Genomic DNA, 18,796 nt, shown 5'->3' with positions numbered 1-18,796 from the left:
ATAAAAATGAAAAAAATATTATGATAAAAATAAAAAAGACAATAATTGGAATGGAAATAAAAAATAATGAAATTAAAAAAAAATGTTCATGTTCAAAAGCATTTTTATTTCAATAAAACCAGGAAATCAAAACAAATTAAGCAACTGAAGGATGTTAAATAGTTTATTATAATTTTTATAACCCTTGCTAGTTTTATGAGACCTCAGCAACCAAGAAAAACACCAAACAATTTTGTTATATATTTGCTGCTAACTGCTAAACGATTTATTAGATGCATGTGCGTAAATACAAATGTAATTTTACAAATATTATGTGCCAGTTCAACCCAATATTTGGCACAATAACCATAATGTTCAATGCAAACTTAAATGATTAATAAAAAAAAATATATATCTTAATGGAATAATGGTGAAATTTTTTTAAAAAATGACATATGTATTCACACAAACTTTAATCAGACTTACAAATGTGTTAGAAAGAAAAAAAAATAAAATATCTGAATAAAATTAGTATGTGCGCGTAACTATTAAAAATTAATATAAAATGTAAATCGTATTGATGAGAGCATGCATGGCGACGGTGGGAATTTGGTAAGCAGAGGGGCATAAAAACTTAATTACAAATTATGGATATGCGTGCGACAATACAAGCCGCTGGAAGAATCATTAGAAATGTTTATGATTCCTTGTGCTCGCATGTGTTACTTGTATTGAATGAAAAACAAAAACCGACGATTATATGCAATAACAAGTAATGCGCGGCAGAAATATGCGATACAGCACACATACAAACACTTTACGCAATGATTCAGCCGACTGGAAGGTTGCACACACGCACACCACACAATACACCTTACGCTGGTGCGACGGCTAGGCAACTAAAACGTGTAACCACCCTCGGGTGCATTCGAATGGCCAGCATTAAATTCGAGCGCACCATTAACCTCTTGTGGCGCCAGCTCCGCTTCAGCGTCCTCGCCGCTATTGAAGTATGTATCCACCAGTGCGAAGGCCTTCTTGTATATTTCCTCGTTTTCATGCTCTTGCAGCTTCTCCAGTTTATCCAAACCGCCCATCTCCTCGACCATCAAGCATAGATTTTCGGTGCCGCCCAACTTTTCAGCCAAAACAAACAAATTACCGAGTCCCATGAGTACCACTTTAACCGTGCGCGGATCCTTTGCGTCGAGTAAATCACAGAATGGCTTCAATATTTGATATTTTTCAATCAGATCGATTATTTGTTCAGGTGTGCCACTCGTTGTGGTATTTGTAACGGCCCAGGCGGCTTCTTTTTGCGATTTGAAATCGCCCTTCTCCAAGACATTTCGAATGGGTGTGAAAAGACCTGGAGTTATTTGGAAAAAATTTATAAGGATAAGTTAAAAAAAAGCATTAAGTAAATGTATTAAATTAATTTAATATTATTTTAGAATATATTTCCAAATTAATAGCTTATAATTCCGAGTGAAATTTCTACAATTATCCTCCCGTGGTTTTTATATAATATTAAGGTAACATTTTAGTTGAAGTTTGGGAGTGTTCATCCTTCCTATGCAATACAAGCAATAATCCGAGATAAATACATATGTATATATCAAAGACCCATTTCAGAATATATTAATTTTGACCTGATTACCTATATTAAAAAAAGTTATGAAAATTATTCACATAAAATATTGCCAAATGCAATGATGTCCTACTTTAAAAAATCAACGTTGAATGCCGCCATATTTGTGATAATTTCGTACCACTCTGTTACAATTTTCTTTTCCTTTTTAATTCGCGATGTAGAGCACTCTTTTTCGCATATTTAAAATTGTATTAGCAAAAAAAATTAAATTACTTAATTAAATTCTTGTCTACGCTGCAACTATTCATTACCGTTGATGTGCTCTATTTTCTTTCATACAAATATTTAGACACAACTATGACCAAGTTTATTTTTCATTACTCTTCCTTTCCAAATTAACCGGTAAGCAGACCGCGCAAACGTATTCCAATGTAAGTGTGTATGTGCATACTTCCAAGAGTTTACAAACCATTTGGGCAACGGCCGTAACTAACAGTTTGATGAAATCAACAATTCCTCATCTGCTATTCAGCTAAGCAACTAACCACCCACTAGAATGGCAAATAAAAACCTCGCATTCCACTCCCTCACTCTAAAAAAGCGCTTACAAGCACAACATAAATAAGAAAAGTAGCAAAAACAAAGCAAAGCGTAAACAGAGAAGAAAGAAAAATAAAATTTAAACACAAATACAAACTTACCAGCATCGATAACGGCCTGAATCTGCTTCGGATTTCCGGCTGTGATATTACTAACCGTCCAGGCGGCCTCCTTCACAATATTACATTTTGGATGTTGCAGCAGCACACCCAATCGGGGTAAACCGCCAGCAGCAATGACTGCGTCCGTCTAGAGGGTTGAATTGTTGGTGACAGGGCAGTTGGAATTAAATTTCACGCAGGTATTGGCAGGCGACCAAAAAATTAAAAAATAAAAACAGGAAATGAAAATAAAAGAATAAGGCGAGGAAAATTAAATTGTATATGCGTATGTGCGTATGTATACTGATATTTTTAGTACAAATATAGTAGCAAATATGCAAATGAAATTCGGTGAAACCAAAAAAAAAACAAAGGTATGCAAATAAATAAAAATTAAGATAAAAATGTTGCTGTGAATTGGAGGCTTAAAACAACAGCGCCAGAAAAGTTACAATGCGGCGTAAATAAGCAATGAGCAAAGTAATTTTTGCAAATTGAAAGGCCGAAGTGACACTTTAGCTCGTGGCAAGATTTTTTTTGAAAAAAGAATTAAGTGTGGTGAAGGAGTGGTATGTATATAAAAAGCATTGCTTAAGTCTTTACCGGATTTGCTAGTAAATGAATATGTCGTAAGGTTTTGTGATATTATATTTAGAGATAATTTTTGTTAAAAATGAATTTGAGCCGCTTAGAAAATTTTTACAGAGCTTCTCCGCTCTACGCATAAAACGTGTATACAGAATAAAAAAAAAGTTAAGTTTTCTAATAAAAATACTATATATTTCCACGTGCACTACTCGTATACTATACCTATATGATGAATTGAGTAAACACCGAAAGAATGGCTGCTGTACTTTCTCTAAAACGCTTTCGCAGTACAATTCCACTAGCCAAGCAAAAAATTCCATCGTTATAGCCCCCAAACCTGTGCAGCACTGTTAGTACTACCTTCATCAACATGCTAATCCCGGAATCCAAAGTGGAAATTCGTAAATATTCATTTTCCATTTGTGAAATGTGCAGATTATGCAGCAGCGGAAGCAACATCAATGCCAAACACACACACACATACACTCAGCTAATAGCAAGAACTCATGGCACACAGACGCAACACCACCACCATGCCTTCATTAGCTAGTTAAGTACTAGCAGGTTGCCTGAGTGCCACCACCCCCAGCTTACTTTCTCGCAATTTTAATGCGGATCTGTGTCAAGTAATCGACGCCAGCTTTGAATTCATATGCAAATTTACACATAGTTATGCAAAAACTCGGCCACCAAGCTTTAAGAGGCTAAAGGGAGCGAAGGTAAGTTGTGGCGTGCATAACAGCAAGTGATTGCGACCAACCAACAGACGTATAATTCTCTACTACACAAATAGTGTTTGTTACCGAAAATTTTATATGTGCATAAGACCAGCGCTGTAGAGAGGGAAACAAATATAAATGTAGCTAAAGTCTGCTTAACTGACACACGGATACTAGCACTTATTGTTGGTGCAGCCGGTTCGTTTTGCATTTTAATCCTAAATCACACGTAATTCTGTTTAGCTGCACCTCCGAATGTGCATTAATGTTTCAATAAGCGTAAACACATACGCGAATACGAATGTATTCACATTGAAGTTCTCTGCATATAAATACATACATATATGGTGCATGATAAACCAAACACACTCAAAATTGCACTCACCTGCAGATCAGTACCGGTTACGATATTTCCTACGCTGCGTAGTGCTGGCACAATTATAGAAGGCTCGTCAGTGCCAAGCAGTTTTACTAGATGCGTCACTGCGCCTGTGTCGACGACCGCTTGGATTTTCAAATTTTCATCATCCGTCACATATGAGAGTGCCCAACAAGCATCAGCTAAAACTTGTGAATCATCACCTAAGAGTAATTGCGATATCACGGGCAACAAACGTTTAATTTCTTCAAATGGTGGTGATGGGTTTTTGTTGCGACACAAATTCGACATCAACCAAACTATGTTGCGCAAGAAGGAAAGTGGTGTTTCAAAATTTATCAAACCAAGTATACCATCCACAACATTATGTTGTATGACGATGTCACGTGCGGCTGCTCCGTCTCCGGCTATATTACCCAGAGCCCAAACAGCCTGCTCGGCAAGATTAATGGACTTAGATTTCAACAGCGCAACAAAATGTGGCACCGCATTTTGCTCGATAACGCAACGTGTTTGCTCCGAAGTGCCAGAAGCGATGTTGGTAAGCGCCCAGGCAGCTTCAAATTGTAGCAAAGGACTATAAACAGAAGACAAGATATTTAAAAGGAAATAAGTAAAATTGCAGCGCATATGGTTAACTTGAGTTTGCCTACTTCTCATGATTTTGTAGAAAACGTATGCAAATGGGAACAATGCCATGTCCTATCATCAAATCAATAGGCGGATTACGTTCGCGACTTAGCATTTTACGTGCAGATTGCATGCCTACGAATTGACGATCGACATCTTGACCGTTCATAGCGGCAACCATTTCATCGATGCTCATTTGCACGGGCGATTGGCTATTATTCTCTTTCAGAGGAGATACAATATCCTCTTCGTTGATGTTGCGACGTTTGAAAAGTTGATCCTCTTTCTTTGATTTGCGCAACTCCACAGTAACTTCATGGCGACGCATGCGAGAATCCTATTTATCAAAAATATTAATTATTTCGTAGTTTAAAAATCCTTTGTGAACTACTAACCTGTGAGTTAATCGAGTTCGATTTGTACGAATTTAAACGTGATGTATCTGATTTACTCATTTCGTTGCTGATGTACAATTATGCAGGAAATAAAGAATAATGCAGCGATTCTAAAAGTTTCGAAGAAACAGTAAAACATAATTAGCAGATGTAAAAGTTTTGATTTTCTAACGTGTAATATTTAATGTCAATATTCATACAAAACTACATACAGTAGAAAATTATTTTAAAGTTTTTCTAGCACTCAATTGACGTGCCGGAATTGACCCGGATTTTATCCAGCTAAGGGCTGTTTTATCGGCGATCTAACCCCGTTTGGATCTGAGAGCATTTTATTAATTCAAATTGATACTGTTACTCAAAATGGCAGACCAAACAGGGCATAAGTTTTACATCACAAAGGTAGCAGGCATTTTATAGTTTCCAACCCGAAATGTAAGTACATATTCTGAGATCTTATACAAATACATGAAATCCAGACACATTATTAACAATTTTCTAGAAATTTTACGAACCTTTTGCAAATGAAAACCTACCTGTCTTTATTTTAGTCCAATGAACTAGGTTTCAGTGAAAAATAACGTAACTTCACACAAATTTGCTGAATAAGTTCAAGAGAGGTTATTCTCACCTTTGTTACAATAATATTTAAAATAATTAAACACTTCAATTATTTTATTTTAAAAATTAAAAAAAATCTTAAAAGAAAATAATAAAATTTCATGCAGCGAAATAACTTGCTACTTCTTTCTATTCGACCGTCCGCTCGGCAATAAAATGCCGTTTGAAAATTCAAAATTTCCCCTACAATTCGCGCAGACTATAGGGAGACTTTTCAATGTTGATTTTGTTTTTGTATAAAACGCTCATGTGCAGGAAAATGGCAAAACACATGCAATGAAAAGGCGCAAATTTGATCTTCATGCAATATCTACTGTGAGTTAAACCGTGTAAACAGCTGTACGCTGATGTGTAGAGAAATAATTCACTTTTTTTCAAATAATTGGTTGTTGTTGTAAACGGCCACTTTTCGCAACGTGAGTTGGTATGTTGTCTCACTCTAGCCTGTGGTCAATGCTACGATCGCTATATGCATGCGTAAAAGTCTCCAAATGTGGTGTTGCCTACATATGAGATCAAAGTAGAGCTGCATTTTGCTTACTAATTTATTAGTTGGAAAAACACAGGGTGCCAGAAAGTAATATTTGTAGAAAATTTTCATTTTATTTTTATTTCATCAGCTGTTTTATAAAATAAATGATATTTCTGTTGTTTCGAATGTTTAGAGTAACCATTTTTAAGTACTTTAAATCGTGCATATTCTTTGTGTACTCCCAGCGCTGCATAAGTCATTTGCCGTTGACCTCTGCAATGTGAATATGCGAAACGCCACGTTGTGCTAGGCTTAAAAGCATTTATTATCTACATAATCAAGGACGTCTTATCAAAATCAAGCTGACAGGGGTCTAACATAGCATCCACAATTCATTTGAGGAGCGCGTACAAGATGAATAATGCTGAGCACATAACAGTCATGAAATGCTCTATTCAGCATTGGTAACATTTGGTCTCGCTGTATCTTTTGCGCTCTCTATCTCTTATTAAACACTGGTATGTGGAGCACTGTGCAATTTTCGCTCCACCAAGTGCCTTTTGCTAGAACAAAAATTAATTTTACAGTACGAGAGAGCGGGTGTGTGTCCAAACAGCCGTTAACTAATACGAAATGTACGAAGCAGCAGTCGCCAGCAGCAACAGTATCAGCTATGATATTGGTGCAATTTGATTTCATGCGTCAGTTCACACCTTAAAATCGTTTGGGGTGCTCCGACAGAGTAATTCGTATGCGCTGCAATTTGCCTTGTTGTGAGTTTACAAAATAAGTAAGTATCAAGCTGCACGAGAGGGGAGAAAAAACAAAGAAAAGTATATTGCAAGTGGAAATTTATGAAAGTGTAGTACGTCTTTAAGCACGCGCCGCACCCCTGTGAAATACTCCTTTCGGCAACTACTTGTGCACCTACATAAATATAAGTATACTTTCTTTGCGGTATATTCTCGTTTGTGACTTCGTCTGTGCCGCCCCCGTCTCGAGAACTATGCATGCAAACTCATTAAATGTCAACACAAAAATTTAAGTGATACTTTGAAAATTACTTCATTATACGGCACACATTACTGTAGTCGCTTTCTGGGCGCACAGCCAGTCAGTTGTCCCCCACATTGGACACTTCAAATTTGCCCGTAAACATAATTTCTTTTTAGTCGACTATGTGTACATAGGTCTCTGTTGCTGTTTGCGAACTCAACTACCCTCTTACACTTTTGTGGTTGCGCTTGGTTTACCCATTATTCACACGCGCTGTACGCCCGAAAGTATGCTCTACAAAGTGTTATGTGTTGGCGTTCGCTTTGGCTTTGAAGGTCAACAAAGTAGACGAAGCCGACGATTTATGCGAAATCCACCATTCGCTTTTAAGTGAAAACATTATTAAATGTGCTTTGAAAGCGAAGTTTTGTATGTAGAAAAGGTCTAAGCGCAATGGAAGCAGGTTTAAGGAGGGACCAGTGACGCACTATAAATGTTTTGAGAGATCTTGAACCAGAATATATATTTTTTTTAATTTCATATAAAGCATGTTGTTAAGATATTTTTGAACAAGAAAGTTAGGCAGAGCTCTAGGATTCTTCTTCTTTTTGATAGGCGTCGACAATGCTTACGCGATTTACGCCGAGTTATTCTTTTCATTGGGGGCGTTTTTCACGTAGCGCACAACCCGGGGGAGGTATGGTTCGCTTTCTTACTTTAGCTCGCCTTCAAACGGATGTTCTTTGGCTACACAGAGGATACTTGGTCTAAGACCGGTAGTCGCAAGCTGCTTGAGCCGTATGTAAAAGAATCGTTTCTGGCCACTCCCAACTGAATGGCAATCAGAGAACTTTCCTTCCTTGCGTGAACTTTTACACATGACTCCAACCTGCAAGCTGGAGGATTACGGATGTTAATAATCCAATCGATGAAGTCTTAAGCATGGAACCTATCCTTATATTATCTAAAAACTCACAAAATATCGATAATGATATCGAGAGTACATAGTTTTATTGAACTGAAAGATTTTCAGTGGAAAATAAACTGAAAATAGATATCTACGATTTAAGTACAAATTCTATCTCGTCCAGAACTGTAGAAATAGTTTATGTGGATGATAAAACTGCTTGATTTCTTAAATCATGAATTTGACTTGATTTCTTAAAGCGATATATCCGAAAAATTTACAGTTGAAAGAAGTCAATTCATCACTCCACTAAATACTATCGATTACTTAATAGTGAAAACTGCAAATTTTAAAACGTATCCACTTGTAACTAGTTCTGCATCATTCTCGAACCAATCTTAATCACTGTCTACATTCTTCACTGGTTGTTGAGTGTAAATTTTGTTTTCTCTTGAATTGCCCACATGAATTTGTTTATTTAGGTATATTTTGGCATTGTCTACCTACTTTAACAGTTTCGACAAAAATGCTGTCTGGTACTTCTTTCTTTAATGTCGGCTAGTTAAGTGTATGTGACCATTTAGTATTGGGGCATGTTGCGGTTGTCAAAACCTAGCGGTTTACTTGTATTGTCATCATATGTCAATAGAAAGAGTGAAACTGGTCAGAATTACATGAAATTAAATACCGAAAATCCACATGGGAAAAATATATAATACATATGAGCGATTAAAGGTTTTGATTTAGTTAACTATCCAATTTAGAGAGGTGGTCGAAAGTATAATTGGAAAAATAATTCAAGATTACTTCATTAATGTTTTCCTTATGATGACGACAGAGTAAAAAGACTCGTTTAGGCATGACTGCCCCGTCGATCGTCTCAAAATACTTTCTTCCCATCGGCTTTTCAGGCAAGGAAACAAAAAACACGCCGGGAGGCCACATCTGAGCTGTAGGGAAGCAGCGGAAGCCTTGGGATATCGCGCTTGGCTAGGTAGCTGTTCAAAAGAATGTGGGTGTGAGCCGATATCTTGTCGGATCCGATTGACGCTTCGTTTGAGCCTCTTGAGGACTTCTACGTAAAACTTGGCGTTGACGGTTTGTCCAGGAGGAACAAATTCATGCTGGACGATGCCTTTGATGTCAAAAAGCACAATGAGCTTCGTTTTCACTTTGGATTTGTTCATACTTCCAGTCTTCATCAGCGATTTCTTTCCGGCTCTCCAAAAACACCACTAAAGCAACATCTGGGTAAGCCTGTTCAATCATATCAAACGTCTCTGTCGCAGATTTACCGAGTTTCACACAGAATTTAATTGCGTACCTCTGCTCTAACGAACGCTGCATTTTCGGCAAGCACCACTCACAGCAACACGTCACGCCTAAATGCTTGCCCTGATGGAGAAGGATTTGGCTACACTTGGAATCTCCAATCTTGTAAACTCAGCTATAACCGCGTAAGCAATGTCTACGCCACTAAAGGAGAAACAGAAGAAGCTACTTATTACTGACATTGAGCTCCACTTTACAGCTTTTATTGTATCTCAGCAGATTTTTAAATGCGGTCCACTTATTGCGCTCATCGTCTTCCATTAAATACGTTACGAATGGAAACCTAGCCAGCTTATCACAACTATATTTCTGCTTTTCTTTCAACTTTAAAAGTTCGTAAATGATATTACCAGAGTAGACCCTATACGGCTAGGCGCTGCCCGACTGCCTGCTTTGCTGGCAACTTATTACCTCATGCTGCTCATTACGCAGTTAATAAGAAAGCGTACAAAAGACCAACTCCGACAGATGACGCAGAACAAATGAGCGACAAAACTTAGTTAAGTTCCGAGAAAAAAGCAAAAAAAAAAGACATAAAACAACAGAGTTGCACAGCACAGTAGTTGTGTGAAGTCAATGGACAATTGAAATTGTCTGCACTACATGGGCAAAGTCAATGTTCAAAGTCATTACATTTATACATTTGTCCTTGCCTGCATTATCCTTAGCCGCCATTTGCACTTTACGGTCGACTCTTGTTGGTAATTATCGGCAAACGGACACAGGCACAAACACAGCAGTCGAAGAGCAGCGCAGAGGCAAACAAATAAGTTGAATAAAGGGTGATCCATTTCGAGGTCTGCTACTTTTTTACCTGAATCTTCAAATTTAATGGAGAATGCTTGTTATCATTTGAAAGAACATTCTTCAGCATTTATTTTTTGAAGAAAAAATGGTCGCGTCTGAAAAGGCTTACCCGTGGATACTCATTTTCGATGACTCGTTCGAGCAATTCAACTTATAATTAGCGTATGACACTCGTGATGTTTTGCTTCAAGTCCTGAATCGAAGCGGGATTGGCTACAAAATACATGTAGACTTTAGGCCTTACATTACCCCGCAGGAAAAAGTCTAAACATGTGATATCACACGACCTTGGTGCTGACCGTATCTTTCCCTCAACAAATCCATAGATTAATGCGATATGTGGGAATCGGCGTCGTCTTGCTGAAACCAAGTGTCGCCGGGGTCACGAACTTAATTTTCGGACATCAAATAGTCGATTATCATGGCGCGATAACGGTCGCCATTGACGGTTACGTTCTCAACGGTCTCGACGTAAAATGCACCAAGTTATTCCATTCGTCAGTCCGAGTTCCTGCGAATGGCGCCGGGCTTCGTGTAATGCGTTTTTTGTGATTTATTTTGAAGAGGCGTTTCATTCAAAAAATATATAAATAAATTTTTTCTTGAAACCATAGCCTATCTCTAGAAGAATTCCCGGTAAAAGTGTCTGACGGCGAGGAGGATTTATCGCATAAAATTATCTAAAATCTAAGAAACAAAAAGTTTTATTAATGGGTGATTTTTTAGTTATTTTATGAGATTTTCGATGAGAAAATACCTTTTTCGAAATTGGTCTTTTTGCTTTGAACTCAGTTTAGTTTTCTACTTTCTTTAGAAACAGATTTTTTCTAGAACAACGTTTGCAAACTGTGCGAATTTACTACCAAAATAATCGTTCGGTTCGAGTGAGGGATCACGCGCTGAGTCCAATATTCAGTCGATATTAGCTGGCAGCAGAGTCAGCAATTCGTGCAACTCGTTTACCGTAGTGGATAATGCGAATCCTCAGAGATGTCGTCCAGTACGCACCGTAGATATTATTGCTGCTCTGGAGCAAAGTGCCGAAGAAGATCCGTATGAGTCCATACGCCAACGCGGATTCCACTTTGTAGAAGATTTTGCAGAAGGATCTTGCTTTGTGGGCTTACAAAATCCAACCTGTGTAAGAGTTGGGGCTGAACTACTTTTAGGCGCGTCATTCGATCGGTGAATTGATACAAATAAAAAAAGCCTTTGATACTGATTTTCAAAGGAAATTTTAATGAAGATGAAGATCACTTTCGGTTGGATGGACGTATCCATTATAAACAAAATTGTTGCATTTGGCCACAAGCCATTGTTGAGAAGCCGTCACATACTCAAAAAGTCACTGTTTGCTGAGTTCTAACGGCAAAGGTTGGTTCATATTTCTTCAAAAACGAAACCGGTTTTAATGTTACAGTTTATTGCGAATGGCATATAACCATGTTTATCGACTTTTCATTCCCTGTATTGGAGGATTTTGATGTTGACAGGCTTTGATATAAACATGATGGCGCTTGAATGAAACTTTTAGTCAGTACATTATCTCACGCCCTTAGCCTGTGTCGTAGGCTCCATAATATTAGGTGATTTAACAAGTTTTTTGGGGTTAAGAGGGGTCGCTGTCTACACAAATAAGCCCGAGACGATTGATGGCTTAGAAGAGAATATTGGCGGTTTTTGTTGACATACCATATGACCTCAATTGCTGCAAATATGGTCGAAAATTAGGGATCTCGGCTTAAATCGATGGGAAGAAAAGTCATAACTTGGATTTTTGGCTTCACAAAAAAAAAAAAGAAAAAAAAATATTTGTAATGAAATTTTTTTATAAACAATTTTTTTGTCAGCATTTTTGTTATGGAAAACTTTATTTTTAGTAGGGCCTTAAAGAATCAAAATTATTATCAAAACTCTGATTCCTTCGATAGCACTAACTATTGAATATTATTGTTATATTTATTAAGAATATTTTAAGTCGATCAGTCCAGCCGATCTCCAGCTTCTTTCGAGAAAAAACGAGCTCAAAGTTTTGGTAGCCCGATTATACCAAGTTTCGTAATATTTTTACAAAGCAGCACACATCTCTGAATTTATATTCCGGAAGAACTTCACATTTTCTTAGAATATTCCCGATCTCTCGAAATATAACCCCTTAAAGTAATTAAAAACTAGTGTTCAGTCCTGTTGGGACCTGCCTTGGCAAAGTAGCCAGTCAACCCGCTCCTTTTGCTTTCTCATTTTTCTCACGCTGCGGCGTAAGCGTGTTAAAACCAATTACAGCCCTTTTATCTGCATACAAACACCTTTCAGGCACACACACACACACATACACAGCGGGGACACGCTCATTCTTTCACACCCTTGGCGTTTTCTTAGCGTGGGATAAACGCCCTGTTGTTGCACTCACGCACCCATACTGGCGCGCTTTTCTCGCACAACTCACACATATGTATGTGTACCTATGTACATGCACTTATTTGCACACTTCCAGCTTTTCGACCCCACCAACTTCGGTTCAATCTTGTGGAGAGTCCCCAGCAACACTTGTAGATTTTTAATGATTTTATCTTTACTTCGAGTAAATTGCTGCTGTCGTTCGTACCTCTCATCGCCCCTCCCGCTTTTCACTGCTCCAACCCATTCATAAGCGTAAATCGCCTTTTCACTTCAGTTTCCATATACGTGAACAAGTGTCCAGGGTGAACGGTGGAAAACTCTGCGTCCAAGTGCATTTGTCGTGAGTGTGCGCAAGTGTGTGTGTGCGCGTGTATGTGTGTTTATCGGCAATTGCAAATAAATAAGGTCAAGAAGGTGTGCCGTTTGTATGATCTTTATTTGTACTTTTATTTCCGCTGTTTATCCCTTGCCTTCTCATTGTCCTTTCACGCGAATTTCTTGAACTTTCTTCTTGCAGGATTAATGTACTTTTGCCAAAGAAGCTTCATAATAAGAAATAAAAAAGGAAAAAACAATAACCAAATACAAATTACAAGAAAATTGAACATTGAAAGGCGTATGAATAAATTAGCTTTAATAAAGGAAAGTAAACGAATGAAAAAGACCTTTCACTTTGAAGGAAGCTCTAATATGCAGAAGAGCAATAGAGACGAAAGTGAAGAAACATTGACTGAGAGCCAAGAGTTTCTGGCACATTTTATAAAAAAATATATAAATCACTCAATAGCGAGTCCTCAAATATGCGTACGCAAGTAAATTGCTTGTGAGAGAGCGACATCTGGCGTCGAAACTCTGTCGCATGTGAACCAGGAACATTACCAGTTAGTAAGGCTTTACAAACACTACTGTTTCTGATCGTTGGCCATTTATTTGCATTTCCTTACAGTTGGTTATTATAGGCTTCGTAGGACAAGAGCTTCGTCAAGGAAGAACGAGATTTTAGACAAGGCTGCCTATAGTGCGACTTCTTCAATCTATTCCTAGAGAGAATCCTGAATTAATCTAGGTTAATGTAGTTAATCCGGATAAACGCTGCCGTCTGTCAAGGCTATAACAGATAAATCTAAATCGCATACCATAAATATAGCCAAAGAAATATAATAAGATAAGGAACCTTTTCTTCAGTCCCAACAGGATGATATGCCCTATATTTCATTATACATTTGCGTAAGCGTAAGAATCTGGTCTTTAAGTCTTATTTTGCGTTTCTAATGGAAGCACGTCTATGGAATTATTAAAAATGCCGCAGAAGTGTTTTGGAGAGCTTGCCTCATGTGGGGGCTACATCCAGCTCTGTTAATGGCCATCACGTCGAAAAAATTAAGAAGACAAGAATTGAAAAGCGTCGATTTCGCATCAGAGAAAGCAGACGTTAAGATCGCCTACTCATGGTTGGATTCAACACATTTCGGTGAAAGAGTTAATGCTTTTGCCAGAACAACGTGGAGTAGGGAACGAAAAAGAGATACTAAACAACGTTGAAGACCGAATATTTATCAGACACAGAACTGACGAGAACTGGATATATGAATATGACGTCGAAACTTTCCAATAATCTGGCGAATGGCGCTGTAAAAATTATAAAAAACCAACACTCGCTGAAAGCACTGAAGACCATCACAGCCGAAGCCGTAAGCGTTGGCGCTTTTATTGGTTTAGAAGCCTATTTTCCGTGGCTCTAATAAAAATTAGTATTAAAATGCCCAATGATGTATCTCTTTATGTCAGTCTGGGCCAATTTTGCGAGTCTCACTATGGATCAGGGATAACATTTTATAAAACAGATGCTTCTAAAGATCGATGGAACACAACCAAAGTGATTTCAAGAATGTCGACATCGCTGTCTTGAAGTCTTTTAAGCTGTACCTTTTCCCCTAATATTTGAACGTGCGCTAATAACCCGCATGATATTTAAATTCATACCGAGCACCCCAAGACACAAATATTCACATTTTATTTTCCATTATTTCGTTAGTTTTTATTAATTTAAATCTTTAAACCAGCTAACAATGCGTTTATCTTCAGTTTAATGTTTTGCGCGAGGGAAAACGAAAATCTCAACAAATCAACCGCGTTATCACATTATACCACGCTTAAGCTTCTTTCGCCGCTTCGGTCACAGGCGCTGGAGCTGCGGTGCTGGATGGTTCGGCATTGTCGCTGCTATTGGCTGAGCGCACATCCACGACATCGGAGTCATCGCCCTCGGATTGGGGGTAGGGTGGGAAGTGTTGATCTTGTGGGTATTGTGGCTGCTCTGGTTGCTGTTGCTCGGGTTCTGGCTGTGCTTGTTCTGGGTATTCGACAGGTGCAGGTTCGGCTGCTGGCTCTTCAGCTGGCTGTTGTTCGACAGCAACTGGAGCGGGTTGTACAAAGTGTTGTTGTTGTTGTGGCAAGTATTGCAAATACTGTTGTTGGACTGGCACAATGGGCTGTGCGGCAACAACTTGTTGCACAGCTGGTGCAGCAACAGCAGCGACGGCAGCAACTTTGGCAGCGACAATTGGTTCACGTTGGACGACGGCATTGAAACCGTTCACATCGTCAGCGGTATAGGTAACGGTACGCTTGTAGCCATCAGCATCGATAACGCTGTATGAACCAGCCACATTGCCACCATCACGGCTCTCCACCTGGCTCTTGATGTCACCGGTCAGGGAATCATGTACGCCATAAGAGAAATCATAACGAGGCGCCGATTCGATTTCGACTTGCTTGACAATGGGTGCAGGTGCGGCCGCGACGACGGTCTTGGCAACAATTGGTGCGGGAGCGGCAACTTGCACGGCTTGAACGGCTGGTGTGACGGTCTTAACAACTGGCGCAGCGGCGACAACGGGGGCAGCAGCTAGGTAAGACTTGGTGTAGACGGGTGCGTGATGGTAGACGGCAGCAGCTGGTGCAGCATGTTGGTAGACGACCTGGCGGGCGGGGCTAGCATAAGTAGTCACGGCGGCGGGCAGGTGATGGTAGGCGGCATAAGGGTTGTAGGCGTAGGTGGCAACGCCAGCCAAGCCGGAGCCGGCCAGAGCTAACACGGATAAGACACTCAAGAACTGTAAGTTAGAGTAAGGTTATGTTGTTAGATTTTTGGATGGTCTAAATTTTGTAACGGTATTGTTTAAATTAAAGGTAGAATGAGTATTATTATTTTGTATTAAATACAGTTAATTTAATTTTTTTTAAATCGTTAATTTGTTTATATTTTATTACTAATTATGACAATGGAATAAACAATGAAGTTTAAGAATTAACTTTTTTTTTAGCTAAAAATTGATTTCGTAATGTTTTTGCAAAAAATAAATTTCGAGCATATTTTGGGAACATAAATTTTTATAAATGTTTTCGAAAGAAAGGTGTACAAATTTTCAAAAAAATCAGCGCATAAAATTTTTTAAATTAATAGCTTTATTGATTATACATGTATTATAATATTTTTTTTTTTTAAACATCGAAACAAAATTTAATTATACTGCAAAAATTTCAGAAGTTATTGAAAATCGAACTAAAATCGAAAATGTTGTGGAATAACCTTTTAAGTTAAAAAATGTTTCTTGATTTTGATTTTTTTTTTTTAATTTTGAAATAAAAAATTTTGAAAAAGAAAATTGAAATTTTATAAAAATTATTAAAAACTTTATGAAGTTTAAGAATTAAATTTTTTAGTCCAAAATTGATTTTCTAAAATTTTTGCAAATAAAATTTCGACAATTTTTTGAAAATAGAAATTTTTTAAAGGTTTTCGAAAAAATGTGTACAAATTTTATAAAAAAACGTTCTATTTTTGTAAAGCGATAATAATCCAACTGTGAAACATTTTTAAAATTAGTAGTTTAATTTAAAATTACAGGTTTTGAGTTACAAAATAACGTTTTTTAAAAAATTTTGAGGAAAATTTTAAATTTCCTACAAAAGTTTTAAAAATTTAATCAAAACTAAAAGTGTTGTAGCTAATATGCTAAATTAAAAAACTATTAATTGATTTTAATTGTTTTTAATTTTGAAATAAAACATTTTGAAAAAAAGTCTACACATTTTTTGATATCATAATTGACTTTCTAATATTTTTGAAAAAAAAATTCGAACATTTTTAAAAATATAACTTTTTAAAAGTTTTCGAAAAGAAAATGGTGTACCATTTTATAAAAATTTTTCTAAATTTGTAAATTTATTTTTGCAAAAGGTTAGAAAGCAAACTGCAAAACATTTTTAACATAAATAGTTTTATAGAATATTAAAGGTTTTGAGTTATAAAATTAAGTTTTTTAAAATACTTAAAAAAAAATTAAAATTTTTTACAAAGTTGTTAAAAATAGAATTAAAATTTTAAATCTTCTGGAAAATTACTTTTTTTACTTTTAAGTTAATTTTTTATTTTTATATTTTGTTTATAAAAAAAACTAAAATTGTGAAGAAAAAAATTACAACTCTTAAAAAATTATTAAAAGAAGAAATTATTCTATAAGAAAGCATTCAACTTTATGCACAAAAAAATTATAACAAAATTTAAATATTTAAATTTTTTTCGAAAGTACAAAAAATTTCATGTTAATAATTTTTCAGTTTTTTTTTTAATTTTTTGTACAATCTTATCAAAGAAAATCATTTTTAAGCTCTACACTTCAAAGAAAAGTCTTATTCATCCCTCCTAGAAATCACTGTTGTTGCTTTACAAGCTTTATCTACTTGCGTTCAAAACGCGCTATCTTTAATCTCATTTATGCTTTCTTCAAAATTAGTTGACCATGGTAAATAAAAGAATTTGCTGTGCCGAAAAAAATTCAGTGCGCGCTAATGAATTCCTATTCTTTGTGATAATCAACGCTGCTTTGTGCCGTTTCCGCTTTCATAATCCTTTTCTTAGCAACTTAAGCTGCCACTGACAGCCGCGCCTCGCGCAAATACATACAAACAAACCAGGCGGCGATTTAATATGCATTTCACAGAATGTTGATTCTGAGCTGAATTTTTTTTTTTTATTTATTTATTTTGTGCGATTTTATTAATCTTATTTTTGCTTTTTTTGCTGTTGTTTTTTGTATCCTTTTTCCGTAGCCGTTTCGACACTTAATTAATTTTTCTATATTTTGTATATTTTTTGTTTAGTATTTGCCTTTCCTTTGAGCAAAATGCGTTAACACCAAATTGCACTTACTTTGCTTGCCATCGCTGCTGAAGATGATTAGAAATTTTGTTAAATAAAACACGCCACGCAAAAGTAAATTTAACGAGGATACGCAAATCCCTTTACTATGACCAAAGCAACACTGCTTCCACTGTTGCACGGTGAGCTAACGACTGTGTTGTGATGCTGTCAAAAGGCGGTGACAACTATTTTATATGCTACGCAGCGTAGGAAGCCAGCAACAAAGGCGAACAGAAAAGGTTATTTTGGTATTTTGGTAAAAAATAAGAAAAAGGTATGAACAACAAAAAAGTGTCGAAAAACTGTAGCAATTTGAATAAGAGACTCGGCAAAGAAGCCGAAATGGCACGCCAAAGCTCGCCAGCCAATAAGCAGCAATAGACGAAGCTTAAGAAATACGAAAAAAAAATTAAAAACTAAAAAAAGTGTTGGTTTTCATGCCTCGACGCATACATATTTGTTGTAAGTACATACATATATGTGGTATGTATATGTATGAAGCATTGATTTGTATGCCAATTACTCACGGCTGCTCGAGCAAGTGCCAATACAATTTTCGGCATCAACTGAACTGTTTCGAAAAAATGTCGAGCCGGATGACGAGCGCACGCGAAAAACTGGTTAACATGCGGTTGCGAACACTTGAATGCGGGTGTGGGAGTAAGAAAAAAAACAAATAAGGGAATAATTTAAAAATAAAGAAAAATAAGTAAAAAGTTCATACAAAATAATTTAAAAAGGAAAATAAAATTATATTTATTATTTCCTACGTTTAAATTTATTTAAAAAATAATAATTAAAAGAAAAATTAAAAAGAAATAAAACTACAAAAAAAAAAAAAATGCCAAAAATTGTACCAAAATTACCGAAATCGCACCAAATTTGTCAAAAAAAAAAAAAATTATGACCAGTGTATTGTAGTTTTAATGATTACACTCGCAATAAAGAACTGTTCCATTCCAAGCTCTTCACATCCTTACGTATAACTGCAAACGAAACCGTTGATTTTCGGAAAAGGCAAAAAACTACTGGACGATGAGGAATGCCGTGTCCAAGCGGAGAGGAAATAA

At 36.7% G+C, this 18,796-nt stretch overlaps 2 protein-coding genes across 3 annotated transcripts; both read right to left on the bottom strand.

The window, feature by feature from the left end:
• Window positions 1-230: 230 nt before the first annotated feature.
• On the bottom strand, window positions 231-5,893 carry LOC108967920 (importin subunit alpha). Of its 2 annotated transcripts, none has more exons than XM_018931610.1 (6): window positions 5,617-5,893; window positions 4,986-5,095; window positions 4,614-4,927; window positions 3,967-4,537; window positions 2,275-2,422; window positions 231-1,348 (listed from the first exon to the last, which is right to left on the bottom strand). In XM_018931610.1, exons 2-6 carry the CDS (start codon window positions 5,043-5,045, stop codon window positions 879-881), a joined length of 1,563 nt encoding a protein of 520 aa, XP_018787155.1. In that variant the 5' UTR covers window positions 5,046-5,095; window positions 5,617-5,893; the 3' UTR covers window positions 231-878. The 2 variants fall into 2 exon arrangements, with proteins under 2 accessions (XP_018787155.1, XP_018787154.1); XM_018931609.1 differs by having other exon boundaries at window positions 5,522-5,892.
• Window positions 5,894-14,537: 8,644 nt separating this feature from the next.
• Window positions 14,538-17,873, bottom strand: LOC108967817 (cuticle protein 19.8). Its single transcript, XM_018931443.1, has 2 exons — window positions 17,736-17,873; window positions 14,538-15,636 (listed from the first exon to the last, which is right to left on the bottom strand). Exons 1-2 carry the CDS (start codon window positions 17,745-17,747, stop codon window positions 14,674-14,676), a joined length of 975 nt encoding a protein of 324 aa, XP_018786988.1. The 5' UTR covers window positions 17,748-17,873; the 3' UTR covers window positions 14,538-14,673.
• Between the last annotated feature and the right edge of the window lie 923 nt (window positions 17,874-18,796).

Source organism: Bactrocera latifrons, unplaced genomic scaffold (genome assembly GCF_001853355.1).
Source record: "Bactrocera latifrons isolate USDA-ARS-PBARC rearing strain unplaced genomic scaffold, ASM185335v1 scaffold_2, whole genome shotgun sequence".
Taxonomy (NCBI): domain Eukaryota; kingdom Metazoa; phylum Arthropoda; class Insecta; order Diptera; family Tephritidae; genus Bactrocera; species Bactrocera latifrons.
Note: the sequence above shows the minus strand (reverse complement) of the source record. Positions and strands in the feature narration are given on the sequence as shown.

Bases quoted from the DNA above. Each gene is read 5' to 3' on its own strand.
- LOC108967920 (XM_018931610.1), bottom strand. From the start codon at position 5,045: ATGAGTAAATCAGATACATCACGTTTAAATTCGTACAAATCGAACTCG. The intron at 4,538-4,613 runs GTAGGCAAACTC...TTCTGTTTATAG, and splicing joins TTTCTACAAAATCATGAGAA to TCCTTTGCTACAATTTGAAG. The intron at 2,423-3,966 runs GTGAGTGCAATT...TCAACCCTCTAG, and splicing joins TAACCGGTACTGATCTGCAG to ACGGACGCAGTCATTGCTGC.